A 25085-nucleotide genomic window follows, 5' to 3' on the forward strand; every position below is an offset into this window, starting at 1 on the left:
CTTTGTTGTTCGTTTTTGCTGAAAAACAAATCTAGCACATATTTTAATAGATAAAAGCAATGAGAAAGAGTAGGTGAGAAAGGAAAAAGAGTGAAAGATAACCAAATAAACTCAAATGCTAAAATGCTAAGGACAGGGTCAATCTTCTATGTGCATCCAAGGAAATTAGAAATGTAAATAATTAAGCTGACTTGAAAAATCTTTTGAACTTCTGGTATGTATTTATTTTTGGGAGAGCAGAAGGAACAATGCTCATAAGTTGCCCAGACAAACCCAGAATTCCAGCTCCCAAACTCTTTCACTGCCTAGCTTCTGAGTTATTGTTGCCAGTGTTAAATGGCCATTGTTAAACACTACAGTTAAGCCATACAAAGAAGCACAAATCCAGATCTGGTCCAAAATGACCAGTCTTGGAAAATAAGTTGCTGCTCTAAAACATTTTCAAAATAATTGATGGTTTGGTTGGGGTTCTTTTTTTTTTTTTCATCTTATTAACAGCAGTATCACTACAAAATATTATATATCTTTTAAAAACCCAGTAAACAGAGCATCAAGATTAATGAATCTTCTTTACGAGATGTGACTTAGTGGCTACATGAGGAATTTGCCTTACCTTCTGTTGGAGATCAAACCTCCCATAGATCAATATGTAAGATTTCTGCTACAAGGGTTTTAAGAAGCCATTTCAGGCCTCAGCTGAAATATATCATAAATCAAGAAGTCCATCTGTCATTGCTTCTGAAATGAAGCTAATTCTACCAGCCAAAAATGATAAATAGAACTGCTTGAGGTTAAATTTGTTAAGCAGTCTCTAGACTTGCAATCATTTTCAACTCTTCTAAAATGGTTCTGAACTTAAATCAATGGACACCTTCATTTTGTTTTTGCTCCTACTGTTTTATTTTAAAGCGATCTTTTACTTACTTTTGAACATTGTCATGATACTTTCAACTCTCCTTACAAAGGTCATCCCAATGGATATCTCTTTATTTGCTTTCCCTCTGTATGATATAGATGCTATTGAGGCATGTCCACAGGAGCAGAGAAAAATACAACCACAAAAATAAAAAGAGATAAATTAGCTGTAAGTCCTGTGTTCTTTCTCTGACCCACTCAGGGAAAATAAAACTGTGAGAACAGAATAGAAGAGTATAAAGCTAATGGCAGGTAAGTAGAACAGATTAAATGTAAAAATTTACAGAATGAGATGTCAGGCATCAGCTAGACTAGAACACAAACAGACAACAATGGATCACAGCAATAATTATTCTTCATGACACAATGAGGATGTCACACTGCAAATGATATATTTAGTCATCTGCAATAAAGACACAATGGATTTATTTTTTGCTTCATCCTTAACATTATAATTTTTTCACCACTGATTTCACAAAAAGACTCAAGTTACAGAGAGGTTGTGCCACCCATGCATGATCTAATTTAGGACATAACTGCATACTGGTGTCCAAACACAAATTTCTGTGCATAGACAGTATTATTTCTTCAGAAGTTCCATCCCTCTTCACTTCTGATATTCATATTTTGCCTTATTTTAATTAGAGTAACAATTTCCTCTAATGCGATTAGAATTTTTCCCCCTAGCAAATCTGTGCTATCCTTAGTTATTTTCTTTCTACAAGATAACATCAGACAACTTCTTTTAACATTACACAGGCTGCTATTTCCAGAAGCATTTTGCCCTTTTTTATCATTCCCCACTTTAAAGGCAGCAGGCATTATAAACACCATCAAAATGTTTTCTCTGGTGCTGCAACTGCCCATGGCCTGAGCAATGAATGATCAACGATGTTGTATTTGTGTAACATGTTGGGAGTGTTTGAGGAGCACAGGAAGCTGTTGATATCCTCAGTAGCGTGCAACATGGGGACACACTCTCCCAAAGAGGTCACTGAAGGCAGATGTAAGTGCACAGCACTCTCCAAAACAGCAGCTCACCAGGAACATAAGCTGGCCAGAAAGCAAGCATCCTTCAAAGCCGGTGACTGACCGTGTTAGTTCAGCACATTTCCCATATCGCTGACTTTGGTGGAATTTTTATCTAACTTCAGCCACAAATTAAAACTGACTGCAAGACAGCAGAGTCTGCAGCACCTGACAGCAGTGAAAGCATCCTCTGCATCCTCAGAGAGTAAGTCCACCTGTGGCAGAACTGCCTTCATTGTATTCCTGTGCTAGTTTGCCAGCAGAGATAAACTGGGCTGTCTGTCTCAGGAAAGCCACTGTGTTTACTCTGAACAATCCAGGCAATGAATCACTGGCACCCTGTCAAGGAATCTTCTCAACCCTAGCATGCAGCAAGGAGACAAAAATCTGAGAATGATAACCACGTATACTGAAAACCAATACTCATTATACCTGCTTTAATGATCCTTCTCCTCCTTTCTTAAAAAATGGCTGATGAATATGCCAAGGGCAGATTCACAGCAAGAAAAATCTCTGTATGCTACATTGATCATTGATTGCATATTTGTTGGCTTGCCTGGGGAATGATTTACACATACAGCCCCCTGCATGGGTGGTGATAAGAAAGAGGATGCACAGACGTTTTCCTGTCATCTTCCTCACTACCAGAGCTGGAGGTGTGTATATCATGCGTGTGTATTTTTTGTTTCCCTTGACAGGGCATTATTTGAACCTGGAATTAAACAAAGCCAAAGGATGATATGGCTATCTCCATCACATTCACTAGGAGTTTACCAGTATCAGTGCTAAAGAAAACAATAATATTCCAACTCTTAATTCTGAATGCTCTGTCAGAGAAAAAGAAGGGCATATCCTCTGCAGAGGACAACCCAGAGTCTGCAGAAATTGCCCAGTATGAGTTCAGAGACAAAAAAATCAACTAATTAAAAAACAAAGTATTCTATTAAAAATGGGGATTTTATAGCAACTATTTCTGAAATACACAGGAAAAGGTTTTTCCGTTGCTGACTCCTGTCTGCTTTACACTTTATTGCAATAGAAGTGCCAGAAAAGACAGAATTCCAACCTCAATGCTGCCATATGGAATTATTGCCAAAACCAGAAAAACATATACATACTCTGCATATCAATGTTACGAGCAAGTATCAACCATTCTCTTCAGATGCCTTAGAAATACAATTGGTCATCTGAAACTCAAAATTACCTGAATCTCTTTTCAGATCAAAGCTGACTATTCTCCAATGCTGCAGAGCCTCAATAAATGACTCAAAAAACAGCTATGTAATCATTCCTTGCACAAGCCCAGCAGTAAAAGTATAAAACAAAATGTGGTTTATTAGGCCAGCTGGCATGTATACTTTGTCTTTCTGAAGACTGCATGAACCCTTTTTTTGCAGCCTGACTCACAGTCAACCAGTTTATTTTTAATTTAGCTCTGCTGGGGATGAACTTCCCCAGATGTACTGAATTGCAGAAGTTCACACCATGCCTTGAATATTTTCTTTTAGGAGATTAATCTGGCTTTGGACCAAAACAAAGCAGGAGCACAAATCACATGTAGTCATATACCACTGCTTAAGATGCTGTGCTGAAAATCTTATAATGGAAAAATATTGTTGAACTTCAACATAGAAGTTTTATTAGGAAACAAATGTGGTAATTTTTTAAAGCAAACATCAGGGAAAAGGTTGTACTGGATAGATGGCAGCAGTGGTCCATTAAATCACCTCCCTAAACCCATCATTTCCAAATATGTGTAATAGTGAACATTTGAGAAAGCACAAAGTGTTAGAAAAGCAAAAGACCACAGACACAACGTAATAGATTCTGTATCTATCTATCTATCTCTGTAGATAGCAGAGGCATCAACAAACAGCTCAGACTCATCAGTGTGTAAGCTTTGGGTAACCTCTACAAGACTCCCCCCTCATTTGCAGGTTTCCCTGGGGAATATCTTTTCAATGTCTGAAGCCCATGTCCAAAGCTACCTGGGTGAATACTCCCCATGTAAGAGAGGTTCTAGCAAATGTAAACTGGGGACAATCACATGCAAAGGTCACTTGCAAGAGAGAATCCTGTTGGCTCTGTGCTCCAGACTGTCAGACCCCCACACTAAAAGGCAGCACACTCATCTCTCAAACACCACTGCACTCCCAGTTCTCCATCACCTTTCAACTTGCTGAAGCTGCACTTGCCCCATTGTCTAGGGCATTGAAGGAGGTGCTAAACAGGGCTGGACCCGAAATTGTGCCCTGGGGCACTTTAGTGGCAGGGATCCAGCAGAGCTAATCTCTGGAGACCAGCAGTTCAGCCAGTTTTCAAGCCACATCATTTCTTTAGACCCGATTTCTTCAGTAGGACAGTGGTAAAATCCATATTACAACTGAGCTCCAATGATTTCCACTGCTCTGCCCTGATTCAGCAAGCCAGTCTTCCTACTTTGGAAGGCTATTACATCAGATAGTTGCTATTTCCTCACCATCCACAGCGACTAATCCAGAACACCAATTTCCCCTTAGAAGTGGTTTCCAGGAGGATTTTTCTCTATCACCTTCCCAGGGAACAAGGCAAAGCCGACCTTATTCACATCTTCCTTGTGGTTCATCTTGAAGTGGTATTTTCTTCCCTCCAGCCCTCAGGAATCTCTCCTGCTTGTCATGACCTTTCAGAGATAATCTAGACTGGACTCACAATCTACATGTTGCATACATAAATAAAAACACTGGATAATAGCATACTCACGGAATACAGATTCTCTCATTCCTCTAAATTTTGACAGCAATGTCAGTTGCTGAAATGAAACTCTACAAGCTCTTTTATAGTTAGTGAGATTATATGAAAAAGATCATCTGTGTTTCTTTGTGTTTGAAAACCCCTAGCATGCTACAGGCACTGTAAGAAACAATGAATGAGAGAAATAAATATTTCCACCACATCTGTAGAGCAGTTAATAGATTTATGCCCTCCTTTTTTTTCACCATTTGTGCATTCATAACTTTGTTTTTCTCTGAAAAAAAACCCTATATTCTTTTGATACCAATAAATGGAGGAAACTACCTGGAAACTATTCATTTGACCTTTTCTGAATTAAAGTTAGCATATATTTCATTAGTGTATATATAGCTGTGTGAACTGAAGGATGCAGTTATCCAGACAGGCATTTCAAAATATGACTCACCTGTAAAGCAAAGACAAAAAACTGTATGCAGATCTTGGCAATGAATATATATATAAATATATGAATATATATTATATCTATCTATATCTATAAAATATATTTCTACTTGAAGATATAGATATATATTTATTTTTTATACTTGGATATATACATGGATGTCTAAAAAGAGAAAAAAGAGGTTTTACACAACCCATTAAAAAAAGAAAAAGCAAAACAACTACAAACTGCTGAGAGAATTATTCCCATTGCCTATGGGCAATGGAAGTTCTGAATGGACTTTGGTAGGAAGTTTTACAAGCATGAAAAATGTTTGCATTTACCTTAAAATACAGTACTCTCTATGTGCAAAGTTGTAAGAGCCTTAACAAACTTGCCCATAGGTAGATAAATATAGCCATTTCTACTTAGGAATTACCTTTCTGTTTAGGAATTTTTCAAAAATAGCTAAAATAAATATCAGTGTGCTCTGCTTCTCATAGGAACAAATCCTTTAAAAACTAATGTGTGTGAAATTCTCGGTAATCCAATAATTTATTTTAAAAACATTACAGTGCTCATTTCTCCCCCTCCCATTTGTGTTTGCTCTAGCTGTTTTAGGCAAGGAAAATATAAAATAATTTACTACCATTAAACTGTGCCTCTGGGGTGTCCTTTGGCAGCAATGCCACCCCTTCCCAAAATACTTCGAAACTGTAACATGAAAAAAGGGAAAGAGATTCTGCCTTTAAAACAATGTCTTGCAAATGCCACAAGCTGATATTTGACTGTAGTTTCAGTAGCTCAAATGCTGCTCCTTTCTCATCCTTGCAGAACACATAGAGGTGACACGAGTGGTTTGTCTACAGAAACCTGTTCCCACCCTAAGAAAGAGAGTCCAGTATTACCTTAGTCTCAAAGTAATGATCTGTAAGAATCACAAGCAGGGAGCTGGCATTTATCTGGAAAACAGAGGAGTTTTTACAGACACACAGGATATACAGATGCTCACAGACATGCCTATTTCAACATCTGCCTCCATGCAAAAACTCTGAGTAGTCACAGCCCTATAATTCTGCTTCAGTTTGGATTGATGTTCCTATATCAAGGGCAAGTGACACCATTTCTTAAAACATGCAAAAACCTGAAAACATTGAGGAGAAAGTTCTGGAAGCAGCCCTGTTGATCATCCAGCAAGTTACCATAAAATGCATTTTTAAAAAAATAAGGAAACTAAATCAATCCATGCAATTGAGTTAAAAACAGATTAGAAATGAATATTCCTGTCTGATGGAGCTCTGCAAAACTGCTGTTTTCAAACCAACAGTAGAACCTCTTTTAATAAGCACAATTGGCTTGGAGTGCTTTGTCAATGTGACAAACCTTTTCCACCACAAGTGAAGCATTTATTCAAATGCTAATGAAAGTGAATGTAATTTGTAGTGGTGCTGAATCAACTTTTCAAGACTGTAATTTGTGTTTCTATAAAACTCTGATTCTTTCATAATGAAATATGTTTGAATAGGGGTTTGAGACTAAACAAATTGATACACTGTTTTCCATCAATTCAAAAGCATTTTGATTTCTTTATGCAAGGCAACTCTAATTATACTGAGCAGCTTTTTATATTTACATACTTTCTCCAAACGGAGAACATACTCTCAAAATTTATTAAAATTATCTATAGCTCTCATATTAAACCATTGTTATCAAATAGCACGATTTTATGATCCAAACCAATTGTTCATATTACTCTGCTAGTGTAGATTCATCACTTATTTACCTTAACTGACCTGGGCTTCTGGATCATAACTTTCAGTGATATAATATTCTTTCTATAATCACTAGTAGGCAGTGATTCTCTCATTTTCATTTCTCTATGGCACTCCAAAACCCATACAAGAACATAAAATTATATTGAAAATATTGGTGCTATTTATTATATAATCAGTGTCAGGTCTGAAACTGGAGTACTGGATTCAGTGTTGGTCTTCCCAACCCAGATGATGCATAACTGCAGTGAATGGAATGGATCCAGAGTTGGGGGCATACATTTTTTCCATTTGAGGAGCAGGGATAAATCCAAAACTGTCAGGTTAAGAAGCAGAATGACAGAGCTACTCAGAGAAAAAAAAAAGTCCCTTTATACAAAGGACATCCAGTGAAATTGAGACACTAATAAATTGGTTGTGCAAAGCCATCAACATACCAAACTGCTAAATGCATAAATATGCAATGAGAACATCCATTTTTACATTATAGAAAATAAAAGTTGCAAGGATATGACTTTGTAGGAGCCATAAAACTCAAAGTTGAGTTACAGGCAGGTCATTTCATATCTGCTGCTGTAAGTGTTCTTTTATTCTTCTTTTAAAAAACTCAGATAAAGAACAATGGACTGAATAGGTCTATTTAGTACAATTCATCACTACGTAGACCTGCAGCTAAATTTGTCCATTCAAACAGGATATTTGAGAGATACATTTAAAATTATCTCTGGCATGGTGTTGACCAAGGTTTTAAAAAGGACAAAGTCTTCAGCTATAGGCATCTGAGATGCTATCTGCTATGGACACTACTTTAGCCAAGCATGGAATCTGACAAAATATTTCTATCCTCAACAGCACAGAAATATTATCATCTGGGAAGCAGCATTAGCAAGGATACAGCACAACATTCAGATAAAACACGCAGTGTGTATTTTCCATATGGTTTATATGACAACACATCTTTGTATAGCAACAGTAATTTGCTATTAGGCTGCATAAAATATTACTGCTGGAAAAGAATTTGCATTACATCCAGCGCAGGTTTCAAAAAAGATGGCATTTTCAGAGTATGAAATACAATACAGTAACTAAAAGCAGTGAGACACTGGTTAATGGAAGAGACTACATCAATCCTGCACCAGTGCCATTAGCTGCAGCATTCAATCCAATTATGATTGCTGCGCACTATTGAAAAGCTCCCTACAATCTGAAAGCACAATATAAATATATTAAAATAATCATAGAAGAATGAAGGGGTGAGGAAGACACTTCCATCAAAAGAAATTGCCACATGGACATTTCTTTTGGGCAAGGAAGACAGAAATCATTTTGTCTCATGAGTCTCCCAAAAAGTAGGACATATCTGAAGCTAACACCTACTAGTGGATGCAGTTGATGGAAACAACAAAAAATACACCTTGTCAAAAAACCAAGAAAACAAGCAAATAAAACCCCATGAGATGACTTCACCATGTTCCTGAGTATAAGCAGCAGCTGATGTGTTAATTATCAGCTGTACAGATACATGGAGTAACTGGAGAGTAAAAAGGATGTCACAGGAGTAAGGAATAGCTCATGACTTCACAGAACTTCTGTTTATATATATTTAAATATATATATATACACACACACACACACACAAGAGAAGTCATTTGTAAAATCAGGGCTAGGGGGAGCAGACACAAGGCCTCTGCTATAAAATCTGTGTTGTGTGTTCACACATATTAAAATGTACAAGTTCCCATATGTGACCTTATCTTCAGATAAAATAGATGCAAACAAAACACTAAATTTTGGCAAATATAGGCTTGGGCCATTATTTTAAAATACATTTAAAAGTCCATTATTTCAGAGATAAAACTGGGGACAAAAACATTCCCTGGTATACACACATATGCCAATCTGCATCAGGCAATGATCTGAGCTGGGAGGCCTTGTTCATTTTCTACTTTACTTTAGACTCTCAGCCAGAATAATATAAGTACTAAAGACAGAAAGGAAGAAACTTATGAGTATAATTCCCAATTACAGTACCAGCAAAACCCACTTTCTCTTTAACTAATACTCCTTGTTTCAAGTAATTTTTTCTTTTTTATTTTAGCAATTTCATTAAATCAGTGTTTGAAAAACTATTCAAAAAGACTAGTCTCAGTGATCTAAATCTCCTTAGAACAAAACATTTCATTTAGTGAATCACACTGTGTGATTTATCACAAATCATGGTTGCTGATAACTAGAAATGGTGAAATGAACAAGTTACTTCTCTATGTCAAAACTGCCTACAAACTATTCTCTGCAACCCAGCCCCCACCTTACTCCATGAGCTTATCTTGCTTTGAGACCTGATCAACTTGTACTTTTAATCCCAATAACCTCTCTCCAACCCCTCACCCCTGTGCCATTCAATACCTAACGTGCCATTGAGGAAGTTCAACCCTTAAAATGGACACACAAGTGATGTTCTGTGATTCAGCCATTTCTTTCATCTGGCCTTGCAATTTTTCAAAAGAAACTTCTCAAGACGCTCAGTATCTTCAGAAACTGCTAAAAAAACCTATTCATTCTATTTCTGCCAATACTCTAGGAATTCCTGAAAAAGTTGGGAGAGGAGGGGGAAGGAAAAGAAAACGAAAGAGGTGCAAGAAATATGCCAATACTATTTCTGCTTCTAGGTTCAGGAAAGTCAGCTTTAATTTAAAAGCAGTAAATTGAAAAAATTTGGCATGAATTTAATAATTTGGTAAGTTAGCCCTCTTTTTAAACTGGAAATGCTTTGAAGGAATGCTTTGGGACAGCGGCTTTAGCACAACCACCAGTCTTTCTCAGAAGCATAAAAACTGAAAACCTCCTAAATGTAACACACACAATCTTCTCTATTTCTTTTAAATAACAAAGGTATTCTGTAACAAATTCTATAATTTTGAGGAAAAGCTGATACATAGTATTTCTCTAATAGAAGAAAATTAAGAGGTTAAAAAAAAGGCACTCTGCCTAAGTTTAGACAATTTAGTAAAACCCACCCTGTATGCTTTTCTAAAAGAAACAATGAGTAATAAATCAACATTATCTAATTACAGAGAAACACAATTTAATTAAGGAAAACACAGCTTTTACTGCAAGCCTTTTACATCTCCACGATTCCTGTATCTCAAAAGTCCTCCTCATTCAATGTCACTGAAAGAAATACTTCCTCCTAAAGTAACACACAGCAGTGTTTGCTGAGGTTATTTGAGCTGTGGACTTTGCACCATGCAGTTATAAATTTAATAGTAACCTGCAACCATTTTTTTGTGGCTCTAAGAAATCAATAATAAAGTTCACATGCTTAACTAAGGATTTACCACTAAATTATCCAAATGTTTTAATTTTGTAGAGGATTGATAAAGGAGAGGAGAAATGCATGGATAGCAGCTGTGTATCAAAGCTGTCAAATGCAACATAAACAATCAGAAAAGGACACTCAGCTGTCAATATCCCAAAGGGTGCCATGCAGTGACCTGAACTATTACCAAAATGCTCACTGTGACTCCTGGATTGTGGTATGCAAGAAAATGAATCAAAAGAAAATGTTAAGAGATACAGGGAAAACTGAAGCTAGTAGTCAGAAAAATCATTGCTTTTCCTGTAATCTCCAAGCACTTTTGAGTGGAACAGAAAATCCAAAGTCCTAGCCGAGAATGCACATGATATAAGTACTTTTACCAAACAAACCCCAGCCAAGGTAGTTAAAGACTTATCTTTACTATTCCAATACTAGTAGATTTTTCTTTCATTAATAGTTTTCAAAAATACGTAAATTGATTCACTGATGCAAAACATTGACATTTGCATTGTCTTTATAATTTCCATAAAAGTTTAAAATTGGAGTACTTTTGAAAAAGAAGCATTTCTGTTCTCCTTTACATGCTTAAGATTAAAAAATGCAGTTTGCAATTACTGTGAGCCACCTCCCTCTATGGAGTTTTTTCTGTAGAGATCACTTGACAGAGATTGATATAACCACTCTGCTGAAGAACTCCTGCACAAAATTTTAGTTGATTTCTTCCAAGGTTACTTAAATAATCATTGCAGAGGTTATATCATAACCTTATTTCCAAGTGCTTCTCTGGAATGTTTCTCCTTTAAACACATGATTTTATTCTAACTGATCATCCTAATTTTTCTATTTTTTTAAAATTTATTTACCAGTTAACTAATAATCACTAGAAAACAACAAAAGTTGCAGTAAATGATATGGTTCTGATTATGTGTAAGTCAAAACAAAACAACAATCGCCCTAGGAAATAAAAAATGATTTTTCTAAAATATTCGCTTGTACCTTTTGTTTATCTTTAAAGGTCTAAGCATGACTTGCAATCAAGGAGACAACATGGCTGTTTATAAGTTAGAAAAAGCAGAGGGAAGAGAGCAGGGCTCTGGAGAGAAGCATGAATTACTTACTTTTGCTTTTCCACCTATTTGTACTCCAAATGTCCCTTGTTAGAAAGGCAAGCAGACAATTCAATAACTTGCTTTCAACCACTTTAGTTTTTCAACCACTTTATTTGCAGTGGGTGGCCGTACATAAGGGCAACTATTTCAAAACACCTTATTTTCTACGTCTTCAACTTAATAAGATTAATTTAGTAATCTGAGAACGTATTTACCTAGCAATATTGTTCCATCAACCAAATTCAACACAACAGATGTGTGCACTTATAAATTAAATCACAAACATTTCAGAGGAGGGAATGAGAAAATTTCAAAAGAATTACACAGGAAGATCTAAAAAGCATTAGAATGGTGTATTGCAAATTTTGAGACATGATATAATGATGTGATTAATTTAAAGAGAATTTTGGATTTAAAAATTTTCAGTAACCTGTCTGTGCAGTAGGACATTCATTCCTTTCAGCAGTTACTGTCATTGTGCAAGAAGAAAAAATAGAAGCAGTCTCAGGAAGTAACTAGAAGTGTTGAAGTAAGCCTTGGCAAGTCAGTAATGTACTTCATGATGCACAGATCAGTGTTTAACATATTTACTCTGTAGCTTCTTTATGTATATATTATAGGAAAAGATACATGATGTAATGTCAACATACAATTATGTTTGTACGGGTGCAGAAGTTTTTAGTTTATATAGCAACCCTATCTTAAGATGAGAAAATCAAGGCACTGAAACAGTCCATTATGAAACATCTCTAAAAAATACACTTCAAAGGCCAGTCTGGTTTGTTGTCATTTAAAAGGTTTCACATTCCTGTTGGAAAGGTCAATAGAGAAAGTCATCCTTTGTGTGACTACTGACAGAAGTTTTGGCAGTAACTTTTAGTAAAAAACATACTTGGAAAAGAAAGTATTTTGCATTACAAAGATCCAGGGAAAGCTAAACATCTAGCTCCAAACATCCTGCAAATATCGTTTTGATTCTCGAAGCATGGCCAGGACTTTCATTGCTTCCAATTTGTCAGCCTCCATTTCCATGCTTAAAATATCTACTACGGCATCACTTACATCATCAGCCATGTGCTTCTTATCTCTGAAAAATAAAATATAGAGGAGGAAAAGTGTAATAGTGTATTTCCCCATTAATCAATAGCTTCAGAGGCAAGACAATATAGGAAAGTAGCATTAAAAAAATCCCAAACAAAAATATAGCTTTTATATTGTACAGCATGATTCTCGGTTTTCCTGTAGCAGAGCACTGACATTAACTAGGGCTTCTCTCAATCAAACACTACATAGTTTTCAGCATGCTGTAATTCCGAAGTAAAAAACCTAGCAACCCTAGTTGAGCTGTCAGAGAATAACTGGTTTCTTTAAGGAAGAATTTGACCTGCCGAACAAGTTTTGATTCATGTATCACTACATGGTTCCAATATTAAAGAAAAAAACCAACAAAAATGGCTACCAACCCCCTCACTTATTAATAATGCTATTTTTAATATAAATAGCTGACATTTACACCTGCAGGAGAACACATGAACATTGGGCCCTATATTCAAACAGTTTGTCCATTTATCAACAAACTTTTAAAAAATCTTTAACCTCCAGGTACGTTAGCATCCACAAACAAAACCTCCCACTGTAAAATGTATTACTATGATAGAGCTTTAGCATTCTGGAGCATCCAAAACTGGAACACAGCAGAAGACTGCTATTGTCTCACAGATGACCAGTTTCTCATCATATCTATTCATATATCTCATTTTCTAAAGACAAATCTATTGGCTTGAAATCTGTAATTTAATTGAATACTGAACAAAAAAAAAAGGAAAATAAATAATACATGACTAAAACAATCAGTGGAACTGTGTGGTTACAAGCTGTATTTCATGATTACACTGGAAAACAGTGGACACAGAGATGACAGTCTAGCTCTCCAGGAACGTTCTTTCAGCATGCTACTTGTCCTTTCCTTCAGACAGCTCTAAGTCTTTCTAAAGCCTCAAACCTCTGCTACTCTCTTTCTGAACAGTCCATTTCCACTCCACTGTACTCACCCACATACATAGAAGTAACCTCTCTCTTTCAGCAGGACTCTGGCAACTTCCTTAGCACAAAGCCTAAGGAGGTCTTGCACATACTTAGGTGGGGCCACTTCTGCAGTTGAAGAGTCTCTTGAGAAACAAACCTTAAGATGAGTTAAGGTTCCATTTTCAAGAAAACATAGGAGCTCGTCTCTGAAATGTAATAAAACCCTGTTAGAAATGGCTCAGAGATGAGCATTGCCTCATGAACACAAAATGGACGTTAAATAGCGAACTTGCTTGAACAAATAGTCTCGATCCTGGTGCCGACAACCAAAAAACAGCCATGTTTCTCCAAATTCCCAGTCTGTATGTTGCTCTCTGAGCTTTTGCCTAAAGAGACAAAAAAAATCCAATCCCGTTTTATCCAGTGCAGAATCTGAAAACATCTATAACTTAATTTAATTTAAAGCAGTATTTTAAAAAAACCTCTGGACTGGCAGAAACGTGAAACGATTTAGGTAAATCAAAGTCAAATCCTCATTTGATTTTCTTGACTACTCGCTTTCAGACCAGCTCAAGATCAATCAACTTCAATTTTTTTTTTTCCCGGCTACGGTTTCATATTGGAATATTCAAAACTGACACATCCAAACACCTCACAAAATAATCCCGACTGCTGAATAAGGAAATCACTACCTTTTACCTTTCATTGGAAACTATGTAAAACCACCTGGGAAAACTCAGCAGTTTTAGAAGGCTTTCCATTTAGCTGTAGATACCTGCTACATATTACGAATAACAATTTATTAACTACCACATCATCAGGAAAATTATTTCATTTTCTTGAAATAATACTTGAAATAATAAGTATTATATTAAAGGCATTTTAGCTGCCATTTTCTAGTCACATTGTGAGAGAGAGAGATTTCATTTATACTTTAAAATAAAATGCAAAATACTTTTGAGATATAAAGGCTTATTTGGGAATCAAAATTAAGGAGTACATATTGAGTTGGTTAAAGCAAAGTGTTAGAGTTAGGAACATAATTTCAAAATTTCACTTTTCTCTCAAAGAAAATTTTTAAAAATCGTTATAGGACCCAAGAAACTCCATTATCTTGCTGGAATTAATGAGTCACATTGGAATATGTGTCGATTACCATTAAAACCTAAAACCATTCCCACCCAAATACTTCACTGCTCCCATTCTTGTTTTCCTCAGAATGATCAGGTTTTTACATATTCTTGGTGATGTGCTGCTACTTTTTGAACAAACATCTCTTTCCCTTAGAAAATTATGCTGCTGGAGCTGGAGAGGGAAAATAACAGACCCACTTTCCCTCACACACAAACTCCCAAACACCAAGACTACTGCTGAGTTGAAGGTTCTGGTGCCAAGCTCCTTATTTTAAAACATAAAAATGTAAACCATACAGAAATAAGAGAATATGAGAGAAAACTTGACATTCAGCATGCCTTTTAATATAAATGCCACTTCTCAAGGAGTGGATTTTGAATAACAAAATTAAACCAATCAACACTTTATAAATACTATCATCCTCTTACACGACTTCCACCAGCAATACAAAGAGATAAAGGATTTAATTTCTTATTACTATTTCTGCAGTTCACCCAATTTCTCATGTATCTACTTTGAAGAGTAAATATAGTCAGATGAAAATGTAAGTTTTACTACTTTGAAGAAGAAATAAAAACACAAGCAATGCTTGTTTAAAATTATTAAGACTGCTTATAATTAGCATACTACCATTACAAAAAGGGAAAAAAATTAACTGCATTTATACTCAAATCCTCAGGCTGTATTTCTCCTCAACATAAAAAAGCTGCTCTCCAGTTAACAACTCGGTACATACCTATGTTGTAGGAAACCAATAAATGGTGAAACTCCTGTTCCTGGGCCAACCATAATGAATGGCACAGATGGGTCCTCAGGTAAGTGAAAAGCGTTGTTTGGACGAGGAAAAATAGAGATCTAAAATTAAATTAGATAAAATATAATTGAAGGGTATTCTTAAGCAGTGAAAACACCATGACATTTTCAGAACCTTCACGATATTTACACAGCATATATGCCCACACATCCTTCCAAATCCTGAGCTTCAGAGTTCATTTTTAGTGGCACGCAGACATTTAGAATAAAATCTCACAGAAGTCTCTGGAGAAAAAAAAATACAAAAACAACAAAACCACACCATATTTACAAACCTGTTAATCCATCTGGAGGAAAACTCGGATAAACCACACAGACATGAGTTTCTGAATATGAAAATTGATTGCACCACAAATTTGGGGAATACTGTTACATGGAAAGTTTGGTGTTGGCAGTCAAAGGGAAGTAAAGCTAGTTCATTGCTATTAAAGGCAACGCAACCTTTTTTTACATTGTGGGAGGTCAGGATTTATTTATAGTGAATTGAAGCCTACTGGTAAAGAACCTGCTTTCTTAATTTTCATAAAAGTTTGACATGATTTCCAGAAGTGAATAGTGAGGGAAGGCACATAACAGCTCAAAGATCTTGGAAAATGTTTTATATTATTGTAGTGATAAACAGTATTCTAATTTTCATGCTTGTGTCAGAAAGGAAGTCATATTTTCATAGGAGCCCCATACCTATCCTCTGAGACATGGCCAACATAATCTATAGAAAACAAGAAATTTTTATTTTTAATTCCAAAAGATTATTCAAGACTCAACAGCAGTCATAGGAGAGCTTCATCCATTAAAGTCATAAGCAAATATCCAATTTATTTTGCACATTAATTATGAAAGGATTTGAATTTACTTTCAAGTTTAATGAAGGAGAAAGGCACTAGACCTTAATAACCAAAGTTATTTAAACTTTGTTGTGTAAATCTAAATGGTTTAGCACTACTAGTTTTTTTATACTTTGATTCACTACAGATATAACCGTATTAAAGAACATTATTTTCCTAGTTTCATGATGTTAAAAAAATAGAATAATTCTTACTGGTGGGGAACAATACTTATATATATACACTTCACACCACACATGAGTTAGGAGGCTATTTACCCTATTAATGATTCCAAACTGGTCATTCTTTCAAAACAGACTGCAAATGGTAAACACATTTATATTGTAAAGTGTATTCAATTAATCTAATACATTTTTGCATAAGATCACACTCATCTATTTTGCATTGTTATTCCATATATTTCTGCAATCTATGTGCATTGCTGCACATTTATCTATTCTGAATTCTAGCTTGTGCCGTAGACAGAAATATTTCTAAATTTTATCCAGACTAATTTTGTAATAATATATTTTTTCTTTTTAGCCACCTCTTTTTCTTGCTTGATCTTTAAATAATTTGAAATCAATTCTATTTTAAATAAAGAGCAGATGTGAACACTGGAACAAGATATATGATGCACATATTAATTTTTGCATTAGTTTTAAAAAATGAAGGTAACTTGTACGGAGTTTTTTCCCATTTTGTCTGACACCTTGAATTGTTGGCACAGTTTTCTTTCAATCGAATTCTATTCTTGTTTCCATTTTTCATAATCAAATATAGATTCAGCTGCCAGTAGAGTTTTTTTTGAGAAAAGATAGATATATCACACATATAAATTATATAGCAGAATTCCAATTTTTTAATAATTAGCTTAGACCTAGTGACTTTGAGATTGATTAATTACACAGAATCTCTGCCACAAAATGAAATGAGGGGAAAAAAATAAAAAACTACTTTTTCCCAGTAATATCAACTGTGCCAAACAATCACTGCTACACATCAGAAAAAACCACAGATGACTGTCCTCTGTGTCATATTCAATAACTTGGCCTTTGCAGACTTTGGAAGACCTGACAAGAAGTGTGAGCTTTACAGTTTCTCCCCTAATATCTGCCACCGTTTCCTAGAAATGACCAAGTTCCTCTCTCTTGTGATGCAAACAGTCATAGCCATTCAATTACACAGTGGTAGTTTAGTATATGAAAACATCCTCCAAGATACACTTAGGACTACAGAGGGGTGGAAAGCAACTCTGGCCTTTCAGCAATGGGAAATTTCACAATTTAGGTATGCACAGGTAAGTAAAATTTAACTTTAGTTGTTAGGAGACAAGTTCTGGGCATGCTATACAGAAGTAGAGCAGAATTGCAAAATTAAGGTGTATGCTGCCAAAACACCTGCACTACATCACAGCAGTGAACGAAGAAATGCACAGTGGTGTTAGACATGCATAAATTTAACAGTTAATGACTTTAGATCTAATATTCATACCTTTTCAATTAAAGAGCTTTCTCTTTTTGTATCCAGAGAGTTTTGACTGGAGTGCAGTAGAGGTGCAACTAACTCAGCAAGCCACCCTGTACATACTCCTTTCCGTGAGACTGGTCTAGAGGGACCGGCAGGGAGCTCCACAACATTAAACACAAAGCACAGCTTTCCTGGCTGATATAAGTTTGAACTGCAAAGACAAAAATATTTTAAAAAAACAACCCAAAATCTGAGAGATAGCTGTACAATCTTGCAACAGGTCCGTTTGCAGCTCAAACCATTTCAACTGACTCAAGATTCTCAATGTTCAGCTAACTGTGTAATATTTATATTTAGTTAGAAATTGTCGTAAGGCTGGATTCGGAGACCAATGCCTACAGAAGGGAATCCAAATTCCTACCAGATTCATGTGTGTGTAAGCTTGTTTTTGAGAGCTTTACCAAAGCCTTGTCACACACTCAAAACTATATTCTTTGAAACAGTCAAAAAATGTATTTTGCAATACAATCCCAAAAATGTTTTCTCCTTTACTCCTCTTTCTTTCTCAGATTATAACATACATAAACACATATGAGAAAAACCCCATACCTAAATAAATGATACAATTTTACTATTTCATTACCTTGACACTGAGTAGGATCTGGCTTGCAATTTAGGAAGATGTTCTGAAGAACAGACAAAAAAAAAGTATCATTAATGTGATTCACCTCAATGAAGATATCGCATAATCAATGTTTACACTACAACAGATTACAAGGTATATTAATTTAACTGTAATTTTATTCTAGTAACATTAAGTGTTTGTGGTTCAGAAACAAGCAATTAAGATCTGCACTCTATTTTGAATGAGTTTTAGACTTTGTGGAACATCAATTAGAGAACCTATAGAATGAGACCATAACAGTTAATTTATGGGGTTCTTGGTCAAACAGAAGTGACTGTAAGGTGTAAAGAAGAGATGCCAGTAGGTAGCAAATGAGGTGAAGCTTGAAATTTAATTTTCCCCACCTTTCCTCTAAGATCTCAAAAGCTCTCTTAAAAGAGATTGCTTGATTGAAAGTTTCCTAAATATAGCGTCCTAGAAGCATACGTGCCTGTTCAGTTTCAAAGCATTGATTACCTATGTGAAGTTTTGAAATCTTAGCTGAAACAAGACATAGAAGTTCACATGGCATTTTTTGAACAAGCAATCCCCTCTCTCTCTCTCTCTATATATATATATATAAATATTACACACATACATTTATATGTGTGTATGTATGTACATAAAGAGAACTACCTTTTTTGCCTGTAGATGCACACCCTGACATATTTTAAAGGTGCTCTGTTACAAAAGATAGTTGCTAGGCAGAGGCAAGAAAAGGTAGAGCAGCAAAATCACTAAACTCATTCAGCAATTTTGGGTAAGGGTGGACAAGATGACGTCAAGAACACAGAAAGCAATTTCTTTGAGACGTATTATGAAATCTATTAAGAAATTCTGGATTTTAATTTGAAAAATAACTGCCAGCCATTTCAAATGTATTTGACATGGTTAGAGTTGTAGTCTCATCCTTTCAGTATTTTATATCAGGAACCCAGTGTGTTAGATATAACATAAATACAAATATACTGGGAAAACCATTCTGTTTCAACAGGTAAAAGTGCAGGAAAAGATCACGTAGGCAGAGAAATTATGAGTTGTTAAAATATGTCTTTTTTAATTGTAAGCAATTGATGAACTGATTCATAAAGACCCTAATCCTGCAAGTACCTTATGCTTACTTTTTATGTACAGGAGTAATCCAGAGTCAAAGCATTGGTATGAACCTAAATGTTTACAGAAAGAAAGCCAAAGACCACAAACTGTAGAACAGAGCTTGGTTCCCCAACAAGAGTTTCATTCTGATCGCTACAGAAACTATATTCCTAAAGCAGTTAACTGAACAGTTATTCCCCTTCCTTGGGAAATTGAGTATGTAGTCAGACGCATTTTCAGAAACCAAACCTAATTAAATTTAAATCAGTCTTTTACCAATTAACAGGCTAAGTGAAGGCTTGCAGCTTGGAAAAGCATGAAGTAAATCCAGGAGGCAAACATTAGAATCTCTAATAAAGTGAGTGTAATCAGAGGCTCCTTGTCTGCTGCAAAGCTCTTGAAGCCTCCGTTTTTCTCCCACATCACTGGTACATTCTACAAGAGCTCGCAAAAATGCCTGTAGGGAAGAAAAGAAAGAGTGAAGGGTAAAAGAAACTTGTCCATTTGGGAAAATGGTCACAAAACTGGGAAAAACTTGGGTTGCCTGGGGACAGGAATTAGTTTAATGGATAATACACTTTGTCTTTTTTTTCTTTTTTTAATTGCTCTTCTAATGTCTGCAACAAGCTAGTCCATCAGAAAATCCTACTTAGCCTGAGCAAAGAAGGGACAAAAAACAGGAACAGGCCATTCTCTGCAAAATTCCCGATTTTTGAAAGGTGTTCTTACTGCCCCTATTTACTCTTTAGTTAGGCAGCTCCATAACACAATTCAAGACAAAACACCATTTGCTAAGTTACAGATGCCAGAAAACTAATAACAAAAATCTTAGAAGAGGTAAGACTGTAAATACAGTATGGTATTAAATGAGTCATGTTAATGTTGTTATGGTGTTTTATTCTATATTTTATACCTACATACTGGTAGTGTAAACTTTTCTTAAAGGAAAGTTAAATTGAGCATTGTAAGATAAAGTGAAGATCAGATATAAATAGTTACAAGTTTTTTTCAAAAAAGGAAGATGGAAGTAGACACAGTGCATAAAAGAGAAGTGATAGAAAACACCAAATGCAATCAGATGACACATTCTATACAGAGGAATACTTGGAAAATAACGTGTACTCAACCATAGAGCTTCCAGACAACAGTTTTGAGTATGGAGTTACATAAAGCACATTTTAGGCTGAAGACTTAATACAGCAGACAGGTTATAAAAAATGGCTTCAGTGACACTCCCCAGCCAGTACCTTCTGCCTACTCTTATTGCTGAGACAAATTTTCAAAACCATGAAATGTGGTTTTGAAAAGGTTGAAACAACAGGAAGATTCTCTTTTGCTGCAAAATCCACTAAATGGAGTAAAAAGGTCCTCCCAAAAACTGATTTCCGTCAGAGACCTGACCACACAATCATTTAGCTTCCTCTTTCATATAAAGCTATCTTCAAAATATGTTTTGACAATACCAGAAATACATATGCATTTTCAGTTAGAAGATTTGAATTATTTACATGCACAAAATAAAAGGAAAATAATATATACATGTTGTGAGAACAAATACTATAAAAGCAAAAATCTTTCTTTGAATTCTGCTAGGTTACTGAAATGTTAAAGAAAAGCTTGAAAATTTCAAGACTTCACACAATACTGTGAGTTGGAAAGAGCCCACAAGGACTATCAATTCCAGCTCTTAAGTGAATGGCCCACACAGGGTTACTAGCACCATGCTCTGAACAACCAAGCTAATGTAAATGATGCTGTCGTATATTTGCATACAGCAACATGTGTCTTTTTAGCAACACAACTTGATAGATGAGGCTCCCTCTGATTAAAAAGACTGTTTACTTTAAAAGGACTATGGCGCTAGGTTCAGTCAGCCTCCCCAGTTATCTGGCACCAAGTTATCTAATACTTTTCTACTTACTTCCAGACTAGTCATGAATCAAGATACCACAAAGCAGGAATGTCTGCCAGACATAAACTATCAGAAATAGCATTTCTCAGAGTAAAGTAGAAACAGTAGCATGCCAACTGACAGTACTTATTCACCAAGAGACACCATAAAGCAAGGACAGATCTGTAAGAGACCTTATAGCATAGAATTACTAGTTTCTCTTTAGAAAAAAAAACCCACATAAACACCTTTTTGGGTATTGCTCTTATTTCCAGACACCAGGTTAAAATGAATCTGAGAGTGCTTCTTTCAGGGATGTGTTGTGGACGAGATGCTCCTAGGTGATTGGGAGGAAACAAAAAAAAAGTAAAATGTGCATCTGTTAATATAAGGAAGTGGTATCACACATATCACACTTAATGGACAACTTGTGCGGCCCTCAAAGACGCAGGGAATTCTCACAGTGAGAAATGATCTATCTCTAAACCAGAACAACAAAGAGCCCTACATCATCCTGTGGAAATAATGGCACAGCTCAGCAGCACCATTAAGACACCAATGGCAGTGGAAGAATGGAGCAATTCACACAGGTCCAGCTGGCGGCAGTACACAGGCACACGCTGAACCTGCAGCTACTCCTTCTGAAGCATGGCAACATAAGACTCAGCAGAACACATCCATGGACCTACAGATCTGTTAAAAGGCACCTTGTAACCACACTAAGTCTTGTCCTTGAGGAGTGCAGCTCTCTTAGGATATAAAACAGATTGACATGCAGTGCTGTGAAAGGAGATTTTACTTTCAAGTGGGGATTGTAAGGCTATGTGATTAAAACCTTATCTCCATAAACATGTAGGAGCACAGAGTAAGAACGAGATGGATGAATGCCAATGCCAGACTGCAGTTCCCAGTCAAGAGCTCATCTACTCATCTACAGTAAAACCAGCAGCAGCATTCTTATGCATCCTCTTTTTTAACACATCACTGTGACTTCCAACATGCCTGCGTGGAAACACAACAAAAGCATGTGTTCCCATACTGAAGGTAAAAATGTTCGTAACTATGCACATCAACTCCTACCAACACAGAAAAGAGCAGTGGTCCATGACCAGTGCATCACACCATACCTTTCTTTTTAGTGCCCTGCTTAACTTTTATACAAACGAAGTCATCTCCTTTTTCAGAAAGTCCCAAAATGTGAAGAAGCTCTTCCACTTCACTGACATGGTTGGGACATATTACATAGAAGGCGTCTCCAGGCTGGTACTCAAAGGCTGTATCCTGTTGTAAAACATGAAAAATTTCTATTAAATCTTACTACAAACCAAGGCATTCCCATTCCTGACAACAACCTTCCTACTACTGTGGCTACATTAAGTCAAATATTCTTTTACTCTGTACTAGGACTTTGCTGTTTTGAGCATATCAGAAATTAAGTAGTCATATCTTCTTTCCAGGCTTAACCTTACTAATTAGAAAAAGTCTTTCCTTATCTGGTTTAAATATTTGGACACTCTTTAATGAGAGCTGTTGAGCAGCCCAAACAGAAGGAAAATAAACACATATTAAGAGATTGCGTTATATAATCAGCCCAGATCATTAATTACTGATGTTCTACATTTTCTGGTTTGAGAAGAGCAGAGAAATGAAGTCCTCATAATTAACGCAATTTTTTATAGAGATACATCATCACTAAAAGAAAATTTGCTGGTTAAATTATTTGATTAATTGTGACAGAAATGACCAGAATTGCTTTTATTTTTTGGAGGAAAAAAAGAAAAATAACCAGACAACAGCACAGTGAAATTTCAAATCTTAAGACCTAGATTCTACTTAGCTGCCTGAGCTTCTTGTGTGAAACTGCTGAAACTCTCGTGTGCAACTCAAACTTCTGCCTGTTAAAGGAACATGCAGACTTATACTTGCATCATTGCATCCCTCATGCATCACGTGAGTGACTTGCATACACAGACTGACAAGAATATTAGGTGAAAAAGGCAAGATAATGCTTGCATTTTCAGTGGGTGCTGATGACAGAATGCATATATACATGCAAATTCATACAGAAAACCATGTTTCTCAAAGAATCAATTGCTAGAAACTTAATTGAATCTATTTAAAACTGAGATTTAAAGATGTCTCACGTATATTGAGACAGATTAGGCTAAGAGAGTCTAACAGAAGGTACTGCCAAAAATCACAATATCCCAAAACTAATATTCTATCAATTTGAGGAAACACTCAAAAACTATATCCTTTCCTTTTCAACATTTTTTATAAAGTAATAAGAGCACTCTCTGCCTGCCTTTCATCTTCAAACCAGTATACAAAATATGATCTTCACTGAATAAACTAAACCAGTTTTCTAACTGAGGGTAACCGAGGTTGACAGTTTGAGTAGCACACAACAAGGCACAGCAAATGAATGTCAAAGGCAGAAAGAGCGCTCAAGAGCTAACAACTCCTATCACTTGAAACTATTAGTGAAACTACTATGTGTGTAGAATACCCACCGTAATGAACCGTCACAATTTACTATACAGTTTCTGAATATTCTTCAAGTTGTGTATTTATAAACTGAAAGATTATTAATTTTCAATATTCCCTGACCGCCTTTCTCCACTGCAAATTCCCTTCATAAAGGTATTTCAATCAATATGATATCCATGGAACAACGAAGAAATTAACCTCACACTTTGTTCCTGTTTTGACTTCCATGGAGTCCTATTTTTCAGCAAATAAATCAAACTTTACATTTACAAAATGGATCGGTGTAAACTGACAACCTATTGAATAGAGAATTATTTTTTCTTTTTAAACAATCAAATAAATAATTTTCCCCCTCAGTTATTATACATAACACACGTTTTTTGCCTTTTATTTTAACACACTAAAGAAAAAGCCATCACCAACTTACTGCAATATCAAGCTCTAAGAACAATGCAGTCTTTATAGCATCTTCCCTAGTGAGCTGTACAGCTTTTGTAACTGGCACTTCAAAGGTTGCTCCCTCTGAGATAAGCGAAGACAGATGCGGATTCTGAAAAAGACAACACAGAAACTTACACTAAAAATGCTAATCAGCTTTATGACATCTTACTATGACACACAGGAATTGGTATTGGTACAGGTTGTTTTTGAAACAATCTCAGAAAACAACCCCAAAAAAAAAAGAAAAAACATGAATCTTCTATATACACAAAGTGTTTTGCTCTTTTTAAAGAATCACATCTAAGCAATAACTGGCACATATTCAATTACAAAAAGTCAGTAGGCTTGAACAGCCTAATGGGCCTACGTTATTATCAAATGCAGTGAGCTGTTTCATTTTTCAAGAACTGCCTTGAAAATAGCCAATTAGAGAATGGCATTTATGTTAAACCCCAGAAAACTCCTGCCTAATTAAAGGATTATTAGGTGTATAGAAAGGACATAAGAAATAAGAACAGAAGTTACATCATTGCAGGTTTATAGCTGCAAGGTTTTGGGGTCCATTTGGGGTCTACTATTACAGGCAAATTATAAAAGGAGTTTTAAATTAGAGCTAATGAGCAAAACCCACTCTACAAGACAGCATCATGTTCGAAGACAACGTTTCTACACAGGTAAAAATGTGCGGCAGGTATGACAAATGGGCACCAAGAATAATTCCAGATCACATATGTCAAAGGTTGTCACTTGAAGATCAGACTACAGCCCTCCCTTCTCCATCACAATAGCCAGCAAGTTTTATTTGAGATTAATGCAGACAAAAATAAAAAGAGGCAGGAGGAATACCAAATGCTTACAACAATACTCTTGTCAAATGCAAAGGAACCATCGTGTCAATAGGAGAATATTAATTCATCTGAAGATTTTCTATTAAAAAAAG

General features: G+C 35.8%; 1 protein-coding gene across 6 annotated transcripts in view; it reads right to left on the bottom strand.

Annotated features, from left to right (window-relative positions):
• Positions 1-11389: 11389 nt before the first annotated feature.
• The window catches only part of MTRR (5-methyltetrahydrofolate-homocysteine methyltransferase reductase), a 28019-nt gene continuing 14323 nt past the window's right edge, over positions 11390-25085 (bottom strand). For all 6 annotated transcript variants that reach the window (XM_088171158.1, XM_014872318.2, XM_088171168.1 and 3 more), the window contains 10 exons: positions 24132-24254; positions 22342-22495; positions 21463-21551; positions 19600-19780; positions 18208-18250; positions 17589-17775; positions 15194-15312; positions 13617-13709; positions 13350-13529; positions 11390-12385 (listed from right to left, as the gene is read on the bottom strand). In XM_088171158.1, coding sequence (XP_088027284.1) covers positions 12241-12385; positions 13350-13529; positions 13617-13709; positions 15194-15312; positions 17589-17775; positions 18208-18250; positions 19600-19780; positions 21463-21551; positions 22342-22495; positions 24132-24254 — 1314 coding nt within the window. In that variant the 3' untranslated portion in view covers positions 11390-12240. The remainder of the gene's footprint in view (positions 12386-13349; positions 13530-13616; positions 13710-15193; positions 15313-17588; positions 17776-18207; positions 18251-19599; positions 19781-21462; positions 21552-22341; positions 22496-24131; positions 24255-25085) is intronic.

The sequence above is a fragment of the Sturnus vulgaris genome, chromosome 1 (assembly GCF_052056855.1).
Source record: "Sturnus vulgaris isolate bStuVul1 chromosome 1, bStuVul1.hap1, whole genome shotgun sequence".
NCBI classification, from domain to species: Eukaryota; Metazoa; Chordata; class Aves; order Passeriformes; family Sturnidae; genus Sturnus; species Sturnus vulgaris.